Source organism: Hydractinia symbiolongicarpus, chromosome 9 (assembly GCF_029227915.1).
Source record: "Hydractinia symbiolongicarpus strain clone_291-10 chromosome 9, HSymV2.1, whole genome shotgun sequence".
NCBI classification, from domain to species: Eukaryota; Metazoa; Cnidaria; class Hydrozoa; order Anthoathecata; family Hydractiniidae; genus Hydractinia; species Hydractinia symbiolongicarpus.
This window is the reverse complement of record NC_079883.1, coordinates 7,271,907-7,292,112: the sequence shown is the minus strand read 5'-3', so window position 1 is coordinate 7,292,112 and position 20,206 is coordinate 7,271,907. Positions and strand designations below refer to the sequence as shown.

At 40.6% G+C, this 20,206-nt stretch overlaps 4 protein-coding genes and 15 non-coding genes across 19 annotated transcripts; 12 read left to right on the top strand and 7 right to left on the bottom strand.

Annotated features, from left to right (window-relative positions):
- Positions 1–2,726: 2,726 nt before the first annotated feature.
- Positions 2,727–3,459, bottom strand: LOC130657315 (histone H1-delta-like). The gene has a single exon (XM_057460294.1). It carries the CDS (start codon positions 3,457–3,459, stop codon positions 2,908–2,910), a length of 552 nt encoding a protein of 183 aa, XP_057316277.1. The 3' UTR covers positions 2,727–2,907.
- A 579-nt stretch (positions 3,460–4,038) lies between these two features.
- On the top strand, positions 4,039–4,111 carry Trnar-acg (transfer RNA arginine (anticodon ACG)). The gene has a single exon. It is a non-coding gene; the product is annotated as a tRNA-Arg (tRNA).
- Positions 4,112–4,433: 322 nt separating this feature from the next.
- On the top strand, positions 4,434–4,625 carry LOC130660530 (U2 spliceosomal RNA). Its single transcript, XR_008987728.1, has one exon. It is a non-coding gene; the product is annotated as a U2 spliceosomal RNA (small nuclear RNA).
- Positions 4,626–4,810: 185 nt separating this feature from the next.
- LOC130659477 (U1 spliceosomal RNA) lies at positions 4,811–4,975 on the top strand. Its single transcript, XR_008986682.1, has one exon. It is a non-coding gene; the product is annotated as a U1 spliceosomal RNA (small nuclear RNA).
- Positions 4,976–5,303: 328 nt separating this feature from the next.
- On the bottom strand, positions 5,304–5,422 carry LOC130658203 (5S ribosomal RNA). The gene has a single exon (XR_008985420.1). It is a non-coding gene; the product is annotated as a 5S ribosomal RNA (ribosomal RNA).
- Positions 5,423–6,284: 862 nt separating this feature from the next.
- On the bottom strand, positions 6,285–6,988 carry LOC130657412 (histone H1-delta-like). Its single transcript, XM_057460394.1, has one exon. The coding sequence runs from the start codon at positions 6,986–6,988 to the stop codon at positions 6,437–6,439; it is 552 nt and encodes a 183-aa protein (XP_057316377.1). The 3' UTR covers positions 6,285–6,436.
- Positions 6,989–7,567: 579 nt separating this feature from the next.
- Trnar-acg (transfer RNA arginine (anticodon ACG)) lies at positions 7,568–7,640 on the top strand. The gene has a single exon. It is a non-coding gene; the product is annotated as a tRNA-Arg (tRNA).
- Positions 7,641–7,962: 322 nt separating this feature from the next.
- On the top strand, positions 7,963–8,154 carry LOC130660529 (U2 spliceosomal RNA). The gene has a single exon (XR_008987727.1). It is a non-coding gene; the product is annotated as a U2 spliceosomal RNA (small nuclear RNA).
- A 185-nt stretch (positions 8,155–8,339) lies between these two features.
- Positions 8,340–8,504, top strand: LOC130659475 (U1 spliceosomal RNA). Its single transcript, XR_008986680.1, has one exon. It is a non-coding gene; the product is annotated as a U1 spliceosomal RNA (small nuclear RNA).
- Positions 8,505–8,832: 328 nt separating this feature from the next.
- On the bottom strand, positions 8,833–8,951 carry LOC130658191 (5S ribosomal RNA). The gene has a single exon (XR_008985407.1). It is a non-coding gene; the product is annotated as a 5S ribosomal RNA (ribosomal RNA).
- A 3,169-nt stretch (positions 8,952–12,120) lies between these two features.
- On the bottom strand, positions 12,121–12,840 carry LOC130657285 (histone H1-delta-like). Its single transcript, XM_057460266.1, has one exon. It carries the CDS (start codon positions 12,838–12,840, stop codon positions 12,289–12,291), a length of 552 nt encoding a protein of 183 aa, XP_057316249.1. The 3' UTR covers positions 12,121–12,288.
- A 579-nt stretch (positions 12,841–13,419) lies between these two features.
- Trnar-acg (transfer RNA arginine (anticodon ACG)) lies at positions 13,420–13,492 on the top strand. The gene has a single exon. It is a non-coding gene; the product is annotated as a tRNA-Arg (tRNA).
- Positions 13,493–13,814: 322 nt separating this feature from the next.
- On the top strand, positions 13,815–14,006 carry LOC130660528 (U2 spliceosomal RNA). Its single transcript, XR_008987726.1, has one exon. It is a non-coding gene; the product is annotated as a U2 spliceosomal RNA (small nuclear RNA).
- A 185-nt stretch (positions 14,007–14,191) lies between these two features.
- On the top strand, positions 14,192–14,356 carry LOC130659474 (U1 spliceosomal RNA). Its single transcript, XR_008986679.1, has one exon. It is a non-coding gene; the product is annotated as a U1 spliceosomal RNA (small nuclear RNA).
- A 328-nt stretch (positions 14,357–14,684) lies between these two features.
- Positions 14,685–14,803, bottom strand: LOC130658179 (5S ribosomal RNA). The gene has a single exon (XR_008985395.1). It is a non-coding gene; the product is annotated as a 5S ribosomal RNA (ribosomal RNA).
- A 3,195-nt stretch (positions 14,804–17,998) lies between these two features.
- Positions 17,999–19,364, bottom strand: LOC130656950 (histone H1-delta-like). The gene has a single exon (XM_057459894.1). The coding sequence runs from the start codon at positions 18,690–18,692 to the stop codon at positions 18,141–18,143; it is 552 nt and encodes a 183-aa protein (XP_057315877.1). The 5' UTR covers positions 18,693–19,364; the 3' UTR covers positions 17,999–18,140.
- On the top strand, positions 19,272–19,344 carry Trnar-acg (transfer RNA arginine (anticodon ACG)). The gene has a single exon. It is a non-coding gene; the product is annotated as a tRNA-Arg (tRNA).
- Positions 19,365–19,666: 302 nt separating the features above from the next.
- LOC130660527 (U2 spliceosomal RNA) lies at positions 19,667–19,858 on the top strand. Its single transcript, XR_008987725.1, has one exon. It is a non-coding gene; the product is annotated as a U2 spliceosomal RNA (small nuclear RNA).
- A 185-nt stretch (positions 19,859–20,043) lies between these two features.
- Positions 20,044–20,206, top strand: LOC130660428 (U1 spliceosomal RNA). Its single transcript, XR_008987628.1, has one exon. It is a non-coding gene; the product is annotated as a U1 spliceosomal RNA (small nuclear RNA).

Sequence of the window (20,206 nt, the reverse complement as noted above, 5' to 3'; positions counted from 1 at the left end):
AAACTGGTGCTCCAGATCCAATTCGGTTAGCATAGTGCCCTCTACGAAGGAATCTATGCACTCTACCGACTGGAAATTGAAGTCCAGCTCTTGAGGATCTTGTCTTGGCTTTAGCCTTAGCTTTTCCACCTTTTCCACGTCCAGACATAACTGCGATTTGATTTGTAAGTTAATACAAAAACGTACGAATATTTAACGTAAGTGTTAACGAAATAAACTTTACTCGTTTTTTCATCATAAAAATAGGATCGAAATCATGTTTTTTTAACCAATCATAATTAAGTATTAAACAAAAGATTTTTTTTTTAACCAATTAAATTGCGTATCGGCGTTTTCGGATCGAATTCGATCCGATTTTTTTACTTATAAACAAAAAGTTTTGACTTGCAGTTTAATGCTTATTTACAAGTTAAGTAGCAAAAATTTTTAACCATGTCTGACGCAGCAGCTAAAGGAGGAAAACAGGCACCTAAAGTAGCCAAGAAAGGTGAAAAAAGAGCCGGCAAAAAAGGAGGAAAGATTGGTGGAACTGGTGAAAAGAAACGCAAGAGAAAGAGAAAGGAAAGTTATGCTATTTACATCTACAATGTTTTGAAACAAGTTCACCCAGATGTCGGAGTTTCAAGCAAAGCTATGAGCATCATGAACTCATTTGTCAACGACATCTTTGAGCGCATTGCTTCCGAAGCTTCGCGTTTGGCTCTTCAAAACAAAAAGTCGACCATCTCTTCTCGTGAAATTCAAACCGCAGTACGTCTTCTCTTGCCTGGAGAACTTGCAAAACACGCAGTCAGTGAAGGAACAAAAGCCGTCACAAAATACACAAGCAGCAAGTAAACCAACGTCTACCAAACACAAACGGTCTTTTTTAAGACCACACATCTTTAAAAAAACATTTACTTGGCGTCACTACAAGTTAACCGAAGTTAATAAAACTTCTAAATAATGTGCTTAAGAACACTAGCCTACATTTAAAATACTTCCCCATGTGTGTGTGGATTAGCTTCACTTTTCATACGTATTATTAGCTGTACTTGCAGAAAAGACAAGTACATTGATCCATGTTATTGCTTACATTTAACTTAACCCAGCTTTTCACGGAAACACTCCCAGGCAAATTAACCCTACAAAGTATTTCTAAATTTTTTTTGTGTCATATATGACATAGTATCGTATAGCAATAAATGTAACTGTGACAAGACTTTACACATTGTGTAATTTGGAAGCGTGCACAAAGTAATGTTTTAAAAGATTTGTGGCTATAAAAATAGCCGTTTTTGTTGAGCAATGACAACGCTTAACCTCCGAATCCGTAAAGAGTTCTTCCTTGACGTTTTAAGGCATAAACAACATCCATAGCGGTAACGGTCTTGCGTTTAGCGTGCTCTGTGTAGGTTACAGCATCACGAATAACATTCTCTAAGAAAACCTTCAGTACACCTCTGGTTTCCTCATAGATAAGGCCAGAGATACGTTTGACACCACCTCGTCGAGCAAGACGCCGAATAGCAGGTTTTGTGATTCCCTGAATGTTATCACGAAGAATTTTTCGGTGACGTTTAGCACCTCCTTTTCCCAATCCTTTACCTCCTTTTCCGCGTCCAGACATATTGATATAGTTGCGTACAGAACGAGTACAAAAACAACGTTTGAGTTAACAGAATTCAGACAGCTTTAAAAAGAGGCCATAAAATTACCTACTGCTCGTGGAAACACCCTAATTAACCAATAGAGTTGCGTCATTACAAAATGTTCCGAACATTTTGTACATTTTTTTAAGTAAAACTGTAGTTTTTTTAAAAATTCGTGGTCTTAATGTTTCAGTAAGGCAATAAATTTGGCATCGTTGGAATTCGCCAAACCTTCTGCTACTTACTAAAAAAAAAAAAAGTCAAAAGCTTTTGTGTATCAGAAGATACAGCCGTTTTCCCGTAGCCAAAAAACACAGATTTTATAAAAATGTTAAAGTAATGAGCGTAATGTCATTATGCAGCCAATCAGAAATTACTTTCTTAGCACCAATCAAATGGTTTGTTTTGAACCTTAGCTGTCAATCAATATGAGAAATAAAACTTTGGCGCGATAGTGCATTTTAGACCGTCTTGTGTATCCGTACTACATCGACTTCTTAAAATATGGCTCGTACAAAGCAAACTGCACGTAAATCTACTGGAGGAAAGGCTCCACGAAAACAACTCGCCACTAAAGCTGCGAGGAAAAGCGCACCAGCTACTGGAGGAGTGAAAAAACCACATCGTTACAGACCTGGTACAGTTGCTCTCAGAGAAATCAGAAGATACCAGAAGTCAACCGAGCTCTTGATCCGCAAGTTGCCTTTCCAGCGTCTTGTGCGAGAAATTGCTCAGGACTTCAAAACAGATCTGCGATTCCAGAGCACAGCCGTTATGGCTCTGCAAGAGGCTTCTGAAGCGTACCTTGTTGGCTTGTTCGAGGATACTAACTTGTGTGCCATTCACGCAAAACGAGTTACAATCATGCCTAAAGACATCCAGTTGGCAAGAAGAATTCGTGGGGAACGTGCCTAAGCATCTTACCAAACAAAAAACGGCTATTTTTATAGCCACACATCCATAAAAAATATTACGGCTAGCTTTTTATATCAAACTTTGTCCTGCTTTCTGTTTAAATTTTATGCTACATAAAAATTTTATGCTACATAAAGTTTGACAATGTTAAAAATATGAAGGGCAAGAAAAGTAAAAGCAAGAAAATAAGAAATTTAAAAACGAAAATACTTAAACTTAGGGAATCTAATCTTAAATTTACTCTTTTTTAACTGTTTAAGTGACTTAAACAAGTTTAACTTTGTACCAAGATAATGTTTTTTTGTAAATGTGTGGCTATAAAAATAGCCGTTTGTTAATGTAATAGCCAGATACACACAAATTATTTTTTTGCGGTCTTCTTTGCTGCCTTTTTGGGAGTCTTTTTGACCTTCTTTGCTGCAGGTTTTTTAGCAACAGGCTTCTTTGTGGGTTTCTTAGCTGCTGGTTTCTTAGCCGAGGCTTTCTTTGTGGCAGGCTTCTTTGCTGCTTTCTTTGGCGTGCTCTTCTTTGCTGGCTTCTTTTTTGGTGTACTTTTCTTTGCAGTAGGCTTCTTTGCCGTTGGCTTTTTTGCTGCGGCCTTTTTCTTAGGTTTTTCTTTTTTTACCTGACCTAGCTTGAATGATCCAGAAGCACCAGTGCCTTTAGTTTGAATCAAATCGCCTGATGTTACTCCTCGTTTAAGAGCCATTTTCAGATGATGATCTGAGTTTTCAGCAACTTTGTAATTTGCATGAATATATTTTGTAATAGCTTGGCGAGATGAACCACCGCGTTCCTTTAGGGTAGCGATAGCAGCCTTGATCATGTCCACATATTTAGGGTGATCAGCTGTCTTCTTTGCAGCAGGTTTCTTCTTGGGTGCGATTTTCTTTGGAGAAGCTGCTTCACTCATTTTTAATGTTTTCTTACAACAATCCAACGATAAACGATGCTTGTTATCACAGTAGAAGTATACTAAACATTACCGTGTAAATGAGATATAATTTAAGACGGTGCGAAGTATGCGGACGTAAAAGTACCACTCCCGGGAATTGATTTGGCGCGAAAACAGAAATGTGTGTTTCTGTACATCGTATAATGTCCGTTTTGGGTGCCGCGACTATGCGAAAGCATGTTAATTTTTATTTGTAGTACGACGCAATAGTCTGCAAGAGAAGCTGCTGGAGTTTGAGGTCTTCAGCATTACATCTAGTCTGTTAATTTGGGCTTCTTCCGCGCTCGTGTTAGGATTTTCATAAAGCGTTCTTTGGTTTGCGTTGCGTATGTCGGCCTACATCATCGACACGGCCTGTTTCCGGCTATTAGGAGCAATTCATATATTGGGCACTGCGTTTCGACTTTTTTATTAGACCACAGTAAAAAAATTCACTCACAGAAGTCCCTTTCTTTCATGGCTACAAACACGAAGAATTCTGTCGTAAGTAAAACGAATGCGCAAGCCAAAATGACGATGGGGCGAAGTCATAAGCATGGCCCTGTGGCCCAATGGATAAGGCATCTGACTACGAATCAGGGGATTCCAGGTTCGACTCCTGGCAGGGTCGCACTGTCGCATTTCGGCTGCATGGTCTACTGTGTAACGCGCGCGCACGTTCTGGCGTAATGCGTTGATAAACGGAATGTACGCAGACATATTGGAAAGTAATATCACGCACTTAGTATCGTCGCCTTTGTTAGCATTCATGTAAGTTACCATCCACTCGCTACAGTCGCTCTCCATCCTACGGCTAAATCAACAGCCGTGATTTTTACTATGTCGCCGTCCATCCGTACGCGGTGACAGTTGTAAGCTTTACAGTAACGTGACATGCTCCACAAGCAGTTACGGTGTGTGGACGATGCCTATCATGGCAACGCTTGTTCTTTATCGCTTCTCGGCCTAATGGCTAAGATCAAGTGTAGTATCTGTTCTTATCAGTTTAATATCTGGTAGGCCATTCTCTGAATGGTCAGTATATTAATCTGATTTTTGGCCTTGGGTCATGGAGGTGGATTCATTCACGCCGTGACCACGGGTTGCCTTGGTGTTGCACTATTACCGATGGCGGCCCACATAAGCAATAAAAGAATAATAGCAGTCCTCTTTCCGACGGCACTCTGCATAGTCTACGGCGGGAACAAAACGCGTACACTGGGGGAGAATACAGCCTATGCCCCGCGACACGGCAGTTTATAACACACTCAAGCCACAAGCATTAACAAACTTTGAAGGGTACCCTCATGCTACGGTGCAGTTCCAACTCATACTTACCTGACGGGGAAGTAAAGACTGATCAATGAGGGTTTTCTTCCAGAGTGAGGCTCTTGCATTGCACTACGCTTGGGCTGACCTCTGCGATTACTGCAAACGTCAGTAACTCGACCGTACAATTTCTGGTAGTGGGGGCCTGCGTCCGCGCTCGCCCCCTCCTTAAGTCAAAATGAATGAGCTTAGAAAAGTTGCGCGGCCAAATGTCGGTGGTGACTTAAACGCTAAGGTAAAACCTCGCTTGGCTGTTACGAAACGTGATTGCGATATAAGTCCTCGGAAGGCGGCGGAATTTTATTTTATTTGCCATTCCGTCAGGGTTATTGGATGATCGGCAATAGATCGAGTTTGTATGCATTTGAAAGCTCTTTTTTCTCGTACTATCACCTGAAAATGTCGTAGGAAAATGTCATAGGAAACACTTTCAACAACCGCCACGTTCCTTAATTGTTATAACAAGAAATATATCACAGCAAATGAAAATGAAAAGCCTACGACACCGGGAGTTCCCAGGCGGTCCCCCATCCAAGTACTATCCCGGCCCGACGATGCTTAACTTCCGTGATCAGACGAGAACGGGTGTGTTCATCGTGGTATGGCCGTAGACATTAGTAGGTGCAAATACGTGCAATTTATTTTGACGTTGTGATCAAATTTTTTTATTTAATTTCTTTGAGTTACTTAGGACAAGGCGTATGCATGGATTATCTATTAGACTTTAAGGTTATAGTTTTGTGAAAAAAACAATGTTTTTTTAAAGATGTGTGGCTATAAAAATAGCCGTTGTTTTCTGAGTGTAGCGGTTTACTTCTTCTGTCCTTTGTCGTTCTTCTTTGGGAGTAAGACAGCTTGAATGTTTGGCAAAACACCACCAGCTGCAATGGTTACACCGCTCAAAAGTTTGTTTAATTCTTCATCATTACGAACAGCCAATTGTAAATGTCTTGGAATAATCCTAGCTTTTTTGTTTTTTTGCAATAAATGAGGCCATAAAATTACCTACTGCTCGTGGAAACACCCTAATTAACCAATAGAGTTGCGTCATTACAAAATGTTCCGAACATTTTGTACATTTTTTTAAGTAAAACTGTAGTTTTTTTAAAAATTCGTGGTCTTAATGTTTCAGTAAGGCAATAAATTTGGCATCGTTGGAATTCGCCAAACCTTCTGCTACTTACTAAAAAAAAAAAAAGTCAAAAGCTTTTGTGTATCAGAAGATACAGCCGTTTTCCCGTAGCCAAAAAACACAGATTTTATAAAAATGTTAAAGTAATGAGCGTAATGTCATTATGCAGCCAATCAGAAATTACTTTCTTAGCACCAATCAAATGGTTTGTTTTGAACCTTAGCTGTCAATCAATATGAGAAATAAAACTTTGGCGCGATAGTGCATTTTAGACCGTCTTGTGTATCCGTACTACATCGACTTCTTAAAATATGGCTCGTACAAAGCAAACTGCACGTAAATACTTAAACTTAGGGAATCTAATCTTAAATTTACTCTTTTTTAACTGTTTAAGTGACTTAAACAAGTTTAACTTTGTACCAAGATAATGTTTTTTTGTAAATGTGTGGCTATAAAAATAGCCGTTTGTTAATGTAATAGCCAGATACACACAAATTATTTTTTTGCGGTCTTCTTTGCTGCCTTTTTGGGAGTCTTTTTGACCTTCTTTGCTGCAGGTTTTTTAGCAACAGGCTTCTTTGTGGGTTTCTTAGCTGCTGGTTTCTTAGCCGAGGCTTTCTTTGTGGCAGGCTTCTTTGCTGCTTTCTTTGGCGTGCTCTTCTTTGCTGGCTTCTTTTTTGGTGTACTTTTCTTTGCAGTAGGCTTCTTTGCCGTTGGCTTTTTTGCTGCGGCCTTTTTCTTAGGTTTTTCTTTTTTTACCTGACCTAGCTTGAATGATCCAGAAGCACCAGTGCCTTTAGTTTGAATCAAATCGCCTGATGTTACTCCTCGTTTAAGAGCCATTTTCAGATGATGATCTGAGTTTTCAGCAACTTTGTAATTTGCATGAATATATTTTGTAATAGCTTGGCGAGATGAACCACCGCGTTCCTTTAGGGTAGCGATAGCAGCCTTGATCATGTCCACATATTTAGGGTGATCAGCTGTCTTCTTTGCAGCAGGTTTCTTCTTGGGTGCGATTTTCTTTGGAGAAGCTGCTTCACTCATTTTTAATGTTTTCTTACAACAATCCAACGATAAACGATGCTTGTTATCACAGTAGAAGTATACTAAACATTACCGTGTAAATGAGATATAATTTAAGACGGTGCGAAGTATGCGGACGTAAAAGTACCACTCCCGGGAATTGATTTGGCGCGAAAACAGAAATGTGTGTTTCTGTACATCGTATAATGTCCGTTTTGGGTGCCGCGACTATGCGAAAGCATGTTAATTTTTATTTGTAGTACGACGCAATAGTCTGCAAGAGAAGCTGCTGGAGTTTGAGGTCTTCAGCATTACATCTAGTCTGTTAATTTGGGCTTCTTCCGCGCTCGTGTTAGGATTTTCATAAAGCGTTCTTTGGTTTGCGTTGCGTATGTCGGCCTACATCATCGACACGGCCTGTTTCCGGCTATTAGGAGCAATTCATATATTGGGCACTGCGTTTCGACTTTTTTATTAGACCACAGTAAAAAAATTCACTCACAGAAGTCCCTTTCTTTCATGGCTACAAACACGAAGAATTCTGTCGTAAGTAAAACGAATGCGCAAGCCAAAATGACGATGGGGCGAAGTCATAAGCATGGCCCTGTGGCCCAATGGATAAGGCATCTGACTACGAATCAGGGGATTCCAGGTTCGACTCCTGGCAGGGTCGCACTGTCGCATTTCGGCTGCATGGTCTACTGTGTAACGCGCGCGCACGTTCTGGCGTAATGCGTTGATAAACGGAATGTACGCAGACATATTGGAAAGTAATATCACGCACTTAGTATCGTCGCCTTTGTTAGCATTCATGTAAGTTACCATCCACTCGCTACAGTCGCTCTCCATCCTACGGCTAAATCAACAGCCGTGATTTTTACTATGTCGCCGTCCATCCGTACGCGGTGACAGTTGTAAGCTTTACAGTAACGTGACATGCTCCACAAGCAGTTACGGTGTGTGGACGATGCCTATCATGGCAACGCTTGTTCTTTATCGCTTCTCGGCCTAATGGCTAAGATCAAGTGTAGTATCTGTTCTTATCAGTTTAATATCTGGTAGGCCATTCTCTGAATGGTCAGTATATTAATCTGATTTTTGGCCTTGGGTCATGGAGGTGGATTCATTCACGCCGTGACCACGGGTTGCCTTGGTGTTGCACTATTACCGATGGCGGCCCACATAAGCAATAAAAGAATAATAGCAGTCCTCTTTCCGACGGCACTCTGCATAGTCTACGGCGGGAACAAAACGCGTACACTGGGGGAGAATACAGCCTATGCCCCGCGACACGGCAGTTTATAACACACTCAAGCCACAAGCATTAACAAACTTTGAAGGGTACCCTCATGCTACGGTGCAGTTCCAACTCATACTTACCTGACGGGGAAGTAAAGACTGATCAATGAGGGTTTTCTTCCAGAGTGAGGCTCTTGCATTGCACTACGCTTGGGCTGACCTCTGCGATTACTGCAAACGTCAGTAACTCGACCGTACAATTTCTGGTAGTGGGGGCCTGCGTCCGCGCTCGCCCCCTCCTTAAGTCAAAATGAATGAGCTTAGAAAAGTTGCGCGGCCAAATGTCGGTGGTGACTTAAACGCTAAGGTAAAACCTCGCTTGGCTGTTACGAAACGTGATTGCGATATAAGTCCTCGGAAGGCGGCGGAATTTTATTTTATTTGCCATTCCGTCAGGGTTATTGGATGATCGGCAATAGATCGAGTTTGTATGCATTTGAAAGCTCTTTTTTCTCGTACTATCACCTGAAAATGTCGTAGGAAAATGTCATAGGAAACACTTTCAACAACCGCCACGTTCCTTAATTGTTATAACAAGAAATATATCACAGCAAATGAAAATGAAAAGCCTACGACACCGGGAGTTCCCAGGCGGTCCCCCATCCAAGTACTATCCCGGCCCGACGATGCTTAACTTCCGTGATCAGACGAGAACGGGTGTGTTCATCGTGGTATGGCCGTAGACATTAGTAGGTGCAAATACGTGCAATTTATTTTGACGTTGTGATCAAATTTTTTTATTTAATTTCTTTGAGTTACTTAGGACAAGGCGTATGCATGGATTATCTATTAGACTTTAAGGTTATAGTTTTGTGAAAAAAACAATGTTTTTTTAAAGATGTGTGGCTATAAAAATAGCCGTTGTTTTCTGAGTGTAGCGGTTTACTTCTTCTGTCCTTTGTCGTTCTTCTTTGGGAGTAAGACAGCTTGAATGTTTGGCAAAACACCACCAGCTGCAATGGTTACACCGCTCAAAAGTTTGTTTAATTCTTCATCATTACGAACAGCCAATTGTAAATGTCTTGGAATAATCCTAGCTTTTTTGTTGTCTCTTGCTGCGTTACCAGCCAACTCCAATATCTCAGCAGATAAATATTCCAAGACGGCTGCTAAGTAAACTGGTGCTCCAGATCCAATTCGGTTAGCATAGTGCCCTCTACGAAGGAATCTATGCACTCTACCGACTGGAAATTGAAGTCCAGCTCTTGAGGATCTTGTCTTGGCTTTAGCCTTAGCTTTTCCACCTTTTCCACGTCCAGACATAACTGCGATTTGATTTGTAAGTTAATACAAAAACGTACGAATATTTAACGTAAGTGTTAACGAAATAAACTTTACTCGTTTTTTCATCATAAAAATAGGATCGAAATCATGTTTTTTTAACCAATCATAATTAAGTATTAAACAAAAGATTTTTTTTTTAACCAATTAAATTGCGTATCGGCGTTTTCGGATCGAATTCGATCCGATTTTTTTACTTATAAACAAAAAGTTTTGACTTGCAGTTTAATGCTTATTTACAAGTTAAGTAGCAAAAATTTTTAACCATGTCTGACGCAGCAGCTAAAGGAGGAAAACAGGCACCTAAAGTAGCCAAGAAAGGTGAAAAAAGAGCCGGCAAAAAAGGAGGAAAGATTGGTGGAACTGGTGAAAAGAAACGCAAGAGAAAGAGAAAGGAAAGTTATGCTATTTACATCTACAATGTTTTGAAACAAGTTCACCCAGATGTCGGAGTTTCAAGCAAAGCTATGAGCATCATGAACTCATTTGTCAACGACATCTTTGAGCGCATTGCTTCCGAAGCTTCGCGTTTGGCTCTTCAAAACAAAAAGTCGACCATCTCTTCTCGTGAAATTCAAACCGCAGTACGTCTTCTCTTGCCTGGAGAACTTGCAAAACACGCAGTCAGTGAAGGAACAAAAGCCGTCACAAAATACACAAGCAGCAAGTAAACCAACGTCTACCAAACACAAACGGTCTTTTTTAAGACCACACATCTTTAAAAAAACATTTACTTGGCGTCACTACAAGTTAACCGAAGTTAATAAAACTTCTAAATAATGTGCTTAAGAACACTAGCCTACATTTAAAATACTTCCCCATGTGTGTGTGGATTAGCTTCACTTTTCATACGTATTATTAGCTGTACTTGCAGAAAAGACAAGTACATTGATCCATGTTATTGCTTACATTTAACTTAACCCAGCTTTTCACGGAAACACTCCCAGGCAAATTAACCCTACAAAGTATTTCTAAATTTTTTTTGTGTCATATATGACATAGTATCGTATAGCAATAAATGTAACTGTGACAAGACTTTACACATTGTGTAATTTGGAAGCGTGCACAAAGTAATGTTTTAAAAGATTTGTGGCTATAAAAATAGCCGTTTTTGTTGAGCAATGACAACGCTTAACCTCCGAATCCGTAAAGAGTTCTTCCTTGACGTTTTAAGGCATAAACAACATCCATAGCGGTAACGGTCTTGCGTTTAGCGTGCTCTGTGTAGGTTACAGCATCACGAATAACATTCTCTAAGAAAACCTTCAGTACACCTCTGGTTTCCTCATAGATAAGGCCAGAGATACGTTTGACACCACCTCGTCGAGCAAGACGCCGAATAGCAGGTTTTGTGATTCCCTGAATGTTATCACGAAGAATTTTTCGGTGACGTTTAGCACCTCCTTTTCCCAATCCTTTACCTCCTTTTCCGCGTCCAGACATATTGATATAGTTGCGTACAGAACGAGTACAAAAACAACGTTTGAGTTAACAGAATTCAGACAGCTTTAAAAAGAGGCCATAAAATTACCTACTGCTCGTGGAAACACCCTAATTAACCAATAGAGTTGCGTCATTACAAAATGTTCCGAACATTTTGTACATTTTTTTAAGTAAAACTGTAGTTTTTTTAAAAATTCGTGGTCTTAATGTTTCAGTAAGGCAATAAATTTGGCATCGTTGGAATTCGCCAAACCTTCTGCTACTTACTAAAAAAAAAAAAAGTCAAAAGCTTTTGTGTATCAGAAGATACAGCCGTTTTCCCGTAGCCAAAAAACACAGATTTTATAAAAATGTTAAAGTAATGAGCGTAATGTCATTATGCAGCCAATCAGAAATTACTTTCTTAGCACCAATCAAATGGTTTGTTTTGAACCTTAGCTGTCAATCAATATGAGAAATAAAACTTTGGCGCGATAGTGCATTTTAGACCGTCTTGTGTATCCGTACTACATCGACTTCTTAAAATATGGCTCGTACAAAGCAAACTGCACGTAAATCTACTGGAGGAAAGGCTCCACGAAAACAACTCGCCACTAAAGCTGCGAGGAAAAGCGCACCAGCTACTGGAGGAGTGAAAAAACCACATCGTTACAGACCTGGTACAGTTGCTCTCAGAGAAATCAGAAGATACCAGAAGTCAACCGAGCTCTTGATCCGCAAGTTGCCTTTCCAGCGTCTTGTGCGAGAAATTGCTCAGGACTTCAAAACAGATCTGCGATTCCAGAGCACAGCCGTTATGGCTCTGCAAGAGGCTTCTGAAGCGTACCTTGTTGGCTTGTTCGAGGATACTAACTTGTGTGCCATTCACGCAAAACGAGTTACAATCATGCCTAAAGACATCCAGTTGGCAAGAAGAATTCGTGGGGAACGTGCCTAAGCATCTTACCAAACAAAAAACGGCTATTTTTATAGCCACACATCCATAAAAAATATTACGGCTAGCTTTTTATATCAAACTTTGTCCTGCTTTCTGTTTAAATTTTATGCTACATAAAAATTTTATGCTACATAAAGTTTGACAATGTTAAAAATATGAAGGGCAAGAAAAGTAAAAGCAAGAAAATAAGAAATTTAAAAACGAAAATACTTAAACTTAGGGAATCTAATCTTAAATTTACTCTTTTTTAACTGTTTAAGTGACTTAAACAAGTTTAACTTTGTACCAAGATAATGTTTTTTTGTAAATGTGTGGCTATAAAAATAGCCGTTTGTTAATGTAATAGCCAGATACACACAAATTATTTTTTTGCGGTCTTCTTTGCTGCCTTTTTGGGAGTCTTTTTGACCTTCTTTGCTGCAGGTTTTTTAGCAACAGGCTTCTTTGTGGGTTTCTTAGCTGCTGGTTTCTTAGCCGAGGCTTTCTTTGTGGCAGGCTTCTTTGCTGCTTTCTTTGGCGTGCTCTTCTTTGCTGGCTTCTTTTTTGGTGTACTTTTCTTTGCAGTAGGCTTCTTTGCCGTTGGCTTTTTTGCTGCGGCCTTTTTCTTAGGTTTTTCTTTTTTTACCTGACCTAGCTTGAATGATCCAGAAGCACCAGTGCCTTTAGTTTGAATCAAATCGCCTGATGTTACTCCTCGTTTAAGAGCCATTTTCAGATGATGATCTGAGTTTTCAGCAACTTTGTAATTTGCATGAATATATTTTGTAATAGCTTGGCGAGATGAACCACCGCGTTCCTTTAGGGTAGCGATAGCAGCCTTGATCATGTCCACATATTTAGGGTGATCAGCTGTCTTCTTTGCAGCAGGTTTCTTCTTGGGTGCGATTTTCTTTGGAGAAGCTGCTTCACTCATTTTTAATGTTTTCTTACAACAATCCAACGATAAACGATGCTTGTTATCACAGTAGAAGTATACTAAACATTACCGTGTAAATGAGATATAATTTAAGACGGTGCGAAGTATGCGGACGTAAAAGTACCACTCCCGGGAATTGATTTGGCGCGAAAACAGAAATGTGTGTTTCTGTACATCGTATAATGTCCGTTTTGGGTGCCGCGACTATGCGAAAGCATGTTAATTTTTATTTGTAGTACGACGCAATAGTCTGCAAGAGAAGCTGCTGGAGTTTGAGGTCTTCAGCATTACATCTAGTCTGTTAATTTGGGCTTCTTCCGCGCTCGTGTTAGGATTTTCATAAAGCGTTCTTTGGTTTGCGTTGCGTATGTCGGCCTACATCATCGACACGGCCTGTTTCCGGCTATTAGGAGCAATTCATATATTGGGCACTGCGTTTCGACTTTTTTATTAGACCACAGTAAAAAAATTCACTCACAGAAGTCCCTTTCTTTCATGGCTACAAACACGAAGAATTCTGTCGTAAGTAAAACGAATGCGCAAGCCAAAATGACGATGGGGCGAAGTCATAAGCATGGCCCTGTGGCCCAATGGATAAGGCATCTGACTACGAATCAGGGGATTCCAGGTTCGACTCCTGGCAGGGTCGCACTGTCGCATTTCGGCTGCATGGTCTACTGTGTAACGCGCGCGCACGTTCTGGCGTAATGCGTTGATAAACGGAATGTACGCAGACATATTGGAAAGTAATATCACGCACTTAGTATCGTCGCCTTTGTTAGCATTCATGTAAGTTACCATCCACTCGCTACAGTCGCTCTCCATCCTACGGCTAAATCAACAGCCGTGATTTTTACTATGTCGCCGTCCATCCGTACGCGGTGACAGTTGTAAGCTTTACAGTAACGTGACATGCTCCACAAGCAGTTACGGTGTGTGGACGATGCCTATCATGGCAACGCTTGTTCTTTATCGCTTCTCGGCCTAATGGCTAAGATCAAGTGTAGTATCTGTTCTTATCAGTTTAATATCTGGTAGGCCATTCTCTGAATGGTCAGTATATTAATCTGATTTTTGGCCTTGGGTCATGGAGGTGGATTCATTCACGCCGTGACCACGGGTTGCCTTGGTGTTGCACTATTACCGATGGCGGCCCACATAAGCAATAAAAGAATAATAGCAGTCCTCTTTCCGACGGCACTCTGCATAGTCTACGGCGGGAACAAAACGCGTACACTGGGGGAGAATACAGCCTATGCCCCGCGACACGGCAGTTTATAACACACTCAAGCCACAAGCATTAACAAACTTTGAAGGGTACCCTCATGCTACGGTGCAGTTCCAACTCATACTTACCTGACGGGGAAGTAAAGACTGATCAATGAGGGTTTTCTTCCAGAGTGAGGCTCTTGCATTGCACTACGCTTGGGCTGACCTCTGCGATTACTGCAAACGTCAGTAACTCGACCGTACAATTTCTGGTAGTGGGGGCCTGCGTCCGCGCTCGCCCCCTCCTTAAGTCAAAATGAATGAGCTTAGAAAAGTTGCGCGGCCAAATGTCGGTGGTGACTTAAACGCTAAGGTAAAACCTCGCTTGGCTGTTACGAAACGTGATTGCGATATAAGTCCTCGGAAGGCGGCGGAATTTTATTTTATTTGCCATTCCGTCAGGGTTATTGGATGATCGGCAATAGATCGAGTTTGTATGCATTTGAAAGCTCTTTTTTCTCGTACTATCACCTGAAAATGTCGTAGGAAAATGTCATAGGAAACACTTTCAACAACCGCCACGTTCCTTAATTGTTATAACAAGAAATATATCACAGCAAATGAAAATGAAAAGCCTACGACACCGGGAGTTCCCAGGCGGTCCCCCATCCAAGTACTATCCCGGCCCGACGATGCTTAACTTCCGTGATCAGACGAGAACGGGTGTGTTCATCGTGGTATGGCCGTAGACATTAGTAGGTGCAAATACGTGCAATTTATTTTGACGTTGTGATCAAATTTTTTTATTTAATTTCTTTGAGTTACTTAGGACAAGGCGTATGCATGGATTATCTATTAGACTTTAAGGTTATAGTTTTGTGAAAAAAACAATGTTTTTTTAAAGATGTGTGGCTATAAAAATAGCCGTTGTTTTCTGAGTGTAGCGGTTTACTTCTTCTGTCCTTTGTCGTTCTTCTTTGGGAGTAAGACAGCTTGAATGTTTGGCAAAACACCACCAGCTGCAATGGTTACACCGCTCAAAAGTTTGTTTAATTCTTCATCATTACGAACAGCCAATTGTAAATGTCTTGGAATAATCCTAGCTTTTTTGTTGTCTCTTGCTGCGTTACCAGCCAACTCCAATATCTCAGCAGATAAATATTCCAAGACGGCTGCTAAGTAAACTGGTGCTCCAGATCCAATTCGGTTAGCATAGTGCCCTCTACGAAGGAATCTATGCACTCTACCGACTGGAAATTGAAGTCCAGCTCTTGAGGATCTTGTCTTGGCTTTAGCCTTAGCTTTTCCACCTTTTCCACGTCCAGACATAACTGCGATTTGATTTGTAAGTTAATACAAAAACGTACGAATATTTAACGTAAGTGTTAACGAAATAAACTTTACTCGTTTTTTCATCATAAAAATAGGATCGAAATCATGTTTTTTTAACCAATCATAATTAAGTATTAAACAAAAGATTTTTTTTTTAACCAATTAAATTGCGTATCGGCGTTTTCGGATCGAATTCGATCCGATTTTTTTACTTATAAACAAAAAGTTTTGACTTGCAGTTTAATGCTTATTTACAAGTTAAGTAGCAAAAATTTTTAACCATGTCTGACGCAGCAGCTAAAGGAGGAAAACAGGCACCTAAAGTAGCCAAGAAAGGTGAAAAAAGAGCCGGCAAAAAAGGAGGAAAGATTGGTGGAACTGGTGAAAAGAAACGCAAGAGAAAGAGAAAGGAAAGTTATGCTATTTACATCTACAATGTTTTGAAACAAGTTCACCCAGATGTCGGAGTTTCAAGCAAAGCTATGAGCATCATGAACTCATTTGTCAACGACATCTTTGAGCGCATTGCTTCCGAAGCTTCGCGTTTGGCTCTTCAAAACAAAAAGTCGACCATCTCTTCTCGTGAAATTCAAACCGCAGTACGTCTTCTCTTGCCTGGAGAACTTGCAAAACACGCAGTCAGTGAAGGAACAAAAGCCGTCACAAAATACACAAGCAGCAAGTAAACCAACGTCTACCAAACACAAACGGTCTTTTTTAAGACCACACATCTTTAAAAAAACATTTACTTGGCGTCACTACAAGTTAACCGAAGTTAATAAAACTTCTAAATAATGTGCTTAAGAACACTAGCCTACATTTAAAATACTTCCCCATGTGTGTGTGGATTAGCTTCACTTTTCATACGTATTATTAGCTGTACTTGCAGAAAAGACAAGTACATTGATCCATGTTATTGCTTACATTTAACTTAACCCAGCTTTTCACGGAAACACTCCCAGGCAAATTAACCCTACAAAGTATTTCTAAATTTTTTTTGTGTCATATATGACATAGTATCGTATAGCAATAAATGTAACTGTGACAAGACTTTACACATTGTGTAATTTGGAAGCGTGCACAAAGTAATGTTTTAAAAGATTTGTGGCTATAAAAATAGCCGTTTTTGTTGAGCAATGACAACGCTTAACCTCCGAATCCGTAAAGAGTTCTTCCTTGACGTTTTAAGGCATAAACAACATCCATAGCGGTAACGGTCTTGCGTTTAGCGTGCTCTGTGTAGGTTACAGCATCACGAATAACATTCTCTAAGAAAACCTTCAGTACACCTCTGGTTTCCTCATAGATAAGGCCAGAGATACGTTTGACACCACCTCGTCGAGCAAGACGCCGAATAGCAGGTTTTGTGATTCCCTGAATGTTATCACGAAGAATTTTTCGGTGACGTTTAGCACCTCCTTTTCCCAATCCTTTACCTCCTTTTCCGCGTCCAGACATATTGATATAGTTGCGTACAGAACGAGTACAAAAACAACGTTTGAGTTAACAGAATTCAGACAGCTTTAAAAAGAGGCCATAAAATTACCTACTGCTCGTGGAAACACCCTAATTAACCAATAGAGTTGCGTCATTACAAAATGTTCCGAACATTTTGTACATTTTTTTAAGTAAAACTGTAGTTTTTTTAAAAATTCGTGGTCTTAATGTTTCAGTAAGGCAATAAATTTGGCATCGTTGGAATTCGCCAAACCTTCTGCTACTTACTAAAAAAAAAAAAAGTCAAAAGCTTTTGTGTATCAGAAGATACAGCCGTTTTCCCGTAGCCAAAAAACACAGATTTTATAAAAATGTTAAAGTAATGAGCGTAATGTCATTATGCAGCCAATCAGAAATTACTTTCTTAGCACCAATCAAATGGTTTGTTTTGAACCTTAGCTGTCAATCAATATGAGAAATAAAACTTTGGCGCGATAGTGCATTTTAGACCGTCTTGTGTATCCGTACTACATCGACTTCTTAAAATATGGCTCGTACAAAGCAAACTGCACGTAAATCTACTGGAGGAAAGGCTCCACGAAAACAACTCGCCACTAAAGCTGCGAGGAAAAGCGCACCAGCTACTGGAGGAGTGAAAAAACCACATCGTTACAGACCTGGTACAGTTGCTCTCAGAGAAATCAGAAGATACCAGAAGTCAACCGAGCTCTTGATCCGCAAGTTGCCTTTCCAGCGTCTTGTGCGAGAAATTGCTCAGGACTTCAAAACAGATCTGCGATTCCAGAGCACAGCCGTTATGGCTCTGCAAGAGGCTTCTGAAGCGTACCTTGTTGGCTTGTTCGAGGATACTAACTTGTGTGCCATTCACGCAAAACGAGTTACAATCATGCCTAAAGACATCCAGTTGGCAAGAAGAATTCGTGGGGAACGTGCCTAAGCATCTTACCAAACAAAAAACGGCTATTTTTATAGCCACACATCCATAAAAAATATTACGGCTAGCTTTTTATATCAAACTTTGTCCTGCTTTCTGTTTAAATTTTATGCTACATAAAAATTTTATGCTACATAAAGTTTGACAATGTTAAAAATATGAAGGGCAAGAAAAGTAAAAGCAAGAAAATAAGAAATTTAAAAACGAAAATACTTAAACTTAGGGAATCTAATCTTAAATTTACTCTTTTTTAACTGTTTAAGTGACTTAAACAAGTTTAACTTTGTACCAAGATAATGTTTTTTTGTAAATGTGTGGCTATAAAAATAGCCGTTTGTTAATGTAATAGCCAGATACACACAAATTATTTTTTTGCGGTCTTCTTTGCTGCCTTTTTGGGAGTCTTTTTGACCTTCTTTGCTGCAGGTTTTTTAGCAACAGGCTTCTTTGTGGGTTTCTTAGCTGCTGGTTTCTTAGCCGAGGCTTTCTTTGTGGCAGGCTTCTTTGCTGCTTTCTTTGGCGTGCTCTTCTTTGCTGGCTTCTTTTTTGGTGTACTTTTCTTTGCAGTAGGCTTCTTTGCCGTTGGCTTTTTTGCTGCGGCCTTTTTCTTAGGTTTTTCTTTTTTTACCTGACCTAGCTTGAATGATCCAGAAGCACCAGTGCCTTTAGTTTGAATCAAATCGCCTGATGTTACTCCTCGTTTAAGAGCCATTTTCAGATGATGATCTGAGTTTTCAGCAACTTTGTAATTTGCATGAATATATTTTGTAATAGCTTGGCGAGATGAACCACCGCGTTCCTTTAGGGTAGCGATAGCAGCCTTGATCATGTCCACATATTTAGGGTGATCAGCTGTCTTCTTTGCAGCAGGTTTCTTCTTGGGTGCGATTTTCTTTGGAGAAGCTGCTTCACTCATTTTTAATGTTTTCTTACAACAATCCAACGATAAACGATGCTTGTTATCACAGTAGAAGTATACTAAACATTACCGTGTAAATGAGATATAATTTAAGACGGTGCGAAGTATGCGGACGTAAAAGTACCACTCCCGGGAATTGATTTGGCGCGAAAACAGAAATGTGTGTTTCTGTACATCGTATAATGTCCGTTTTGGGTGCCGCGACTATGCGAAAGCATGTTAATTTTTATTTGTAGTACGACGCAATAGTCTGCAAGAGAAGCTGCTGGAGTTTGAGGTCTTCAGCATTACATCTAGTCTGTTAATTTGGGCTTCTTCCGCGCTCGTGTTAGGATTTTCATAAAGCGTTCTTTGGTTTGCGTTGCGTATGTCGGCCTACATCATCGACACGGCCTGTTTCCGGCTATTAGGAGCAATTCATATATTGGGCACTGCGTTTCGACTTTTTTATTAGACCACAGTAAAAAAATTCACTCACAGAAGTCCCTTTCTTTCATGGCTACAAACACGAAGAATTCTGTCGTAAGTAAAACGAATGCGCAAGCCAAAATGACGATGGGGCGAAGTCATAAGCATGGCCCTGTGGCCCAATGGATAAGGCATCTGACTACGAATCAGGGGATTCCAGGTTCGACTCCTGGCAGGGTCGCACTGTCGCATTTCGGCTGCATGGTCTACTGTGTAACGCGCGCGCACGTTCTGGCGTAATGCGTTGATAAACGGAATGTACGCAGACATATTGGAAAGTAATATCACGCACTTAGTATCGTCGCCTTTGTTAGCATTCATGTAAGTTACCATCCACTCGCTACAGTCGCTCTCCATCCTACGGCTAAATCAACAGCCGTGATTTTTACTATGTCGCCGTCCATCCGTACGCGGTGACAGTTGTAAGCTTTACAGTAACGTGACATGCTCCACAAGCAGTTACGGTGTGTGGACGATGCCTATCATGGCAACGCTTGTTCTTTATCGCTTCTCGGCCTAATGGCTAAGATCAAGTGTAGTATCTGTTCTTATCAGTTTAATATCTGGTAGGCCATTCTCTGAATGGTCAGTATATTAATCTGATTTTTGGCCTTGGGTCATGGAGGTGGATTCATTCACGCCGTGACCACGGGTTGCCTTGGTGTTGCACTATTACCGATGGCGGCCCACATAAGCAATAAAAGAATAATAGCAGTCCTCTTTCCGACGGCACTCTGCATAGTCTACGGCGGGAACAAAACGCGTACACTGGGGGAGAATACAGCCTATGCCCCGCGACACGGCAGTTTATAACACACTCAAGCCACAAGCATTAACAAACTTTGAAGGGTACCCTCATGCTACGGTGCAGTTCCAACTCATACTTACCTGACGGGGAAGTAAAGACTGATCAATGAGGGTTTTCTTCCAGAGTGAGGCTCTTGCATTGCACTACGCTTGGGCTGACCTCTGCGATTACTGCAAACGTCAGTAACTCGACCGTACAATTTCTGGTAGTGGGGGCCTGCGTCCGCGCTCGCCCC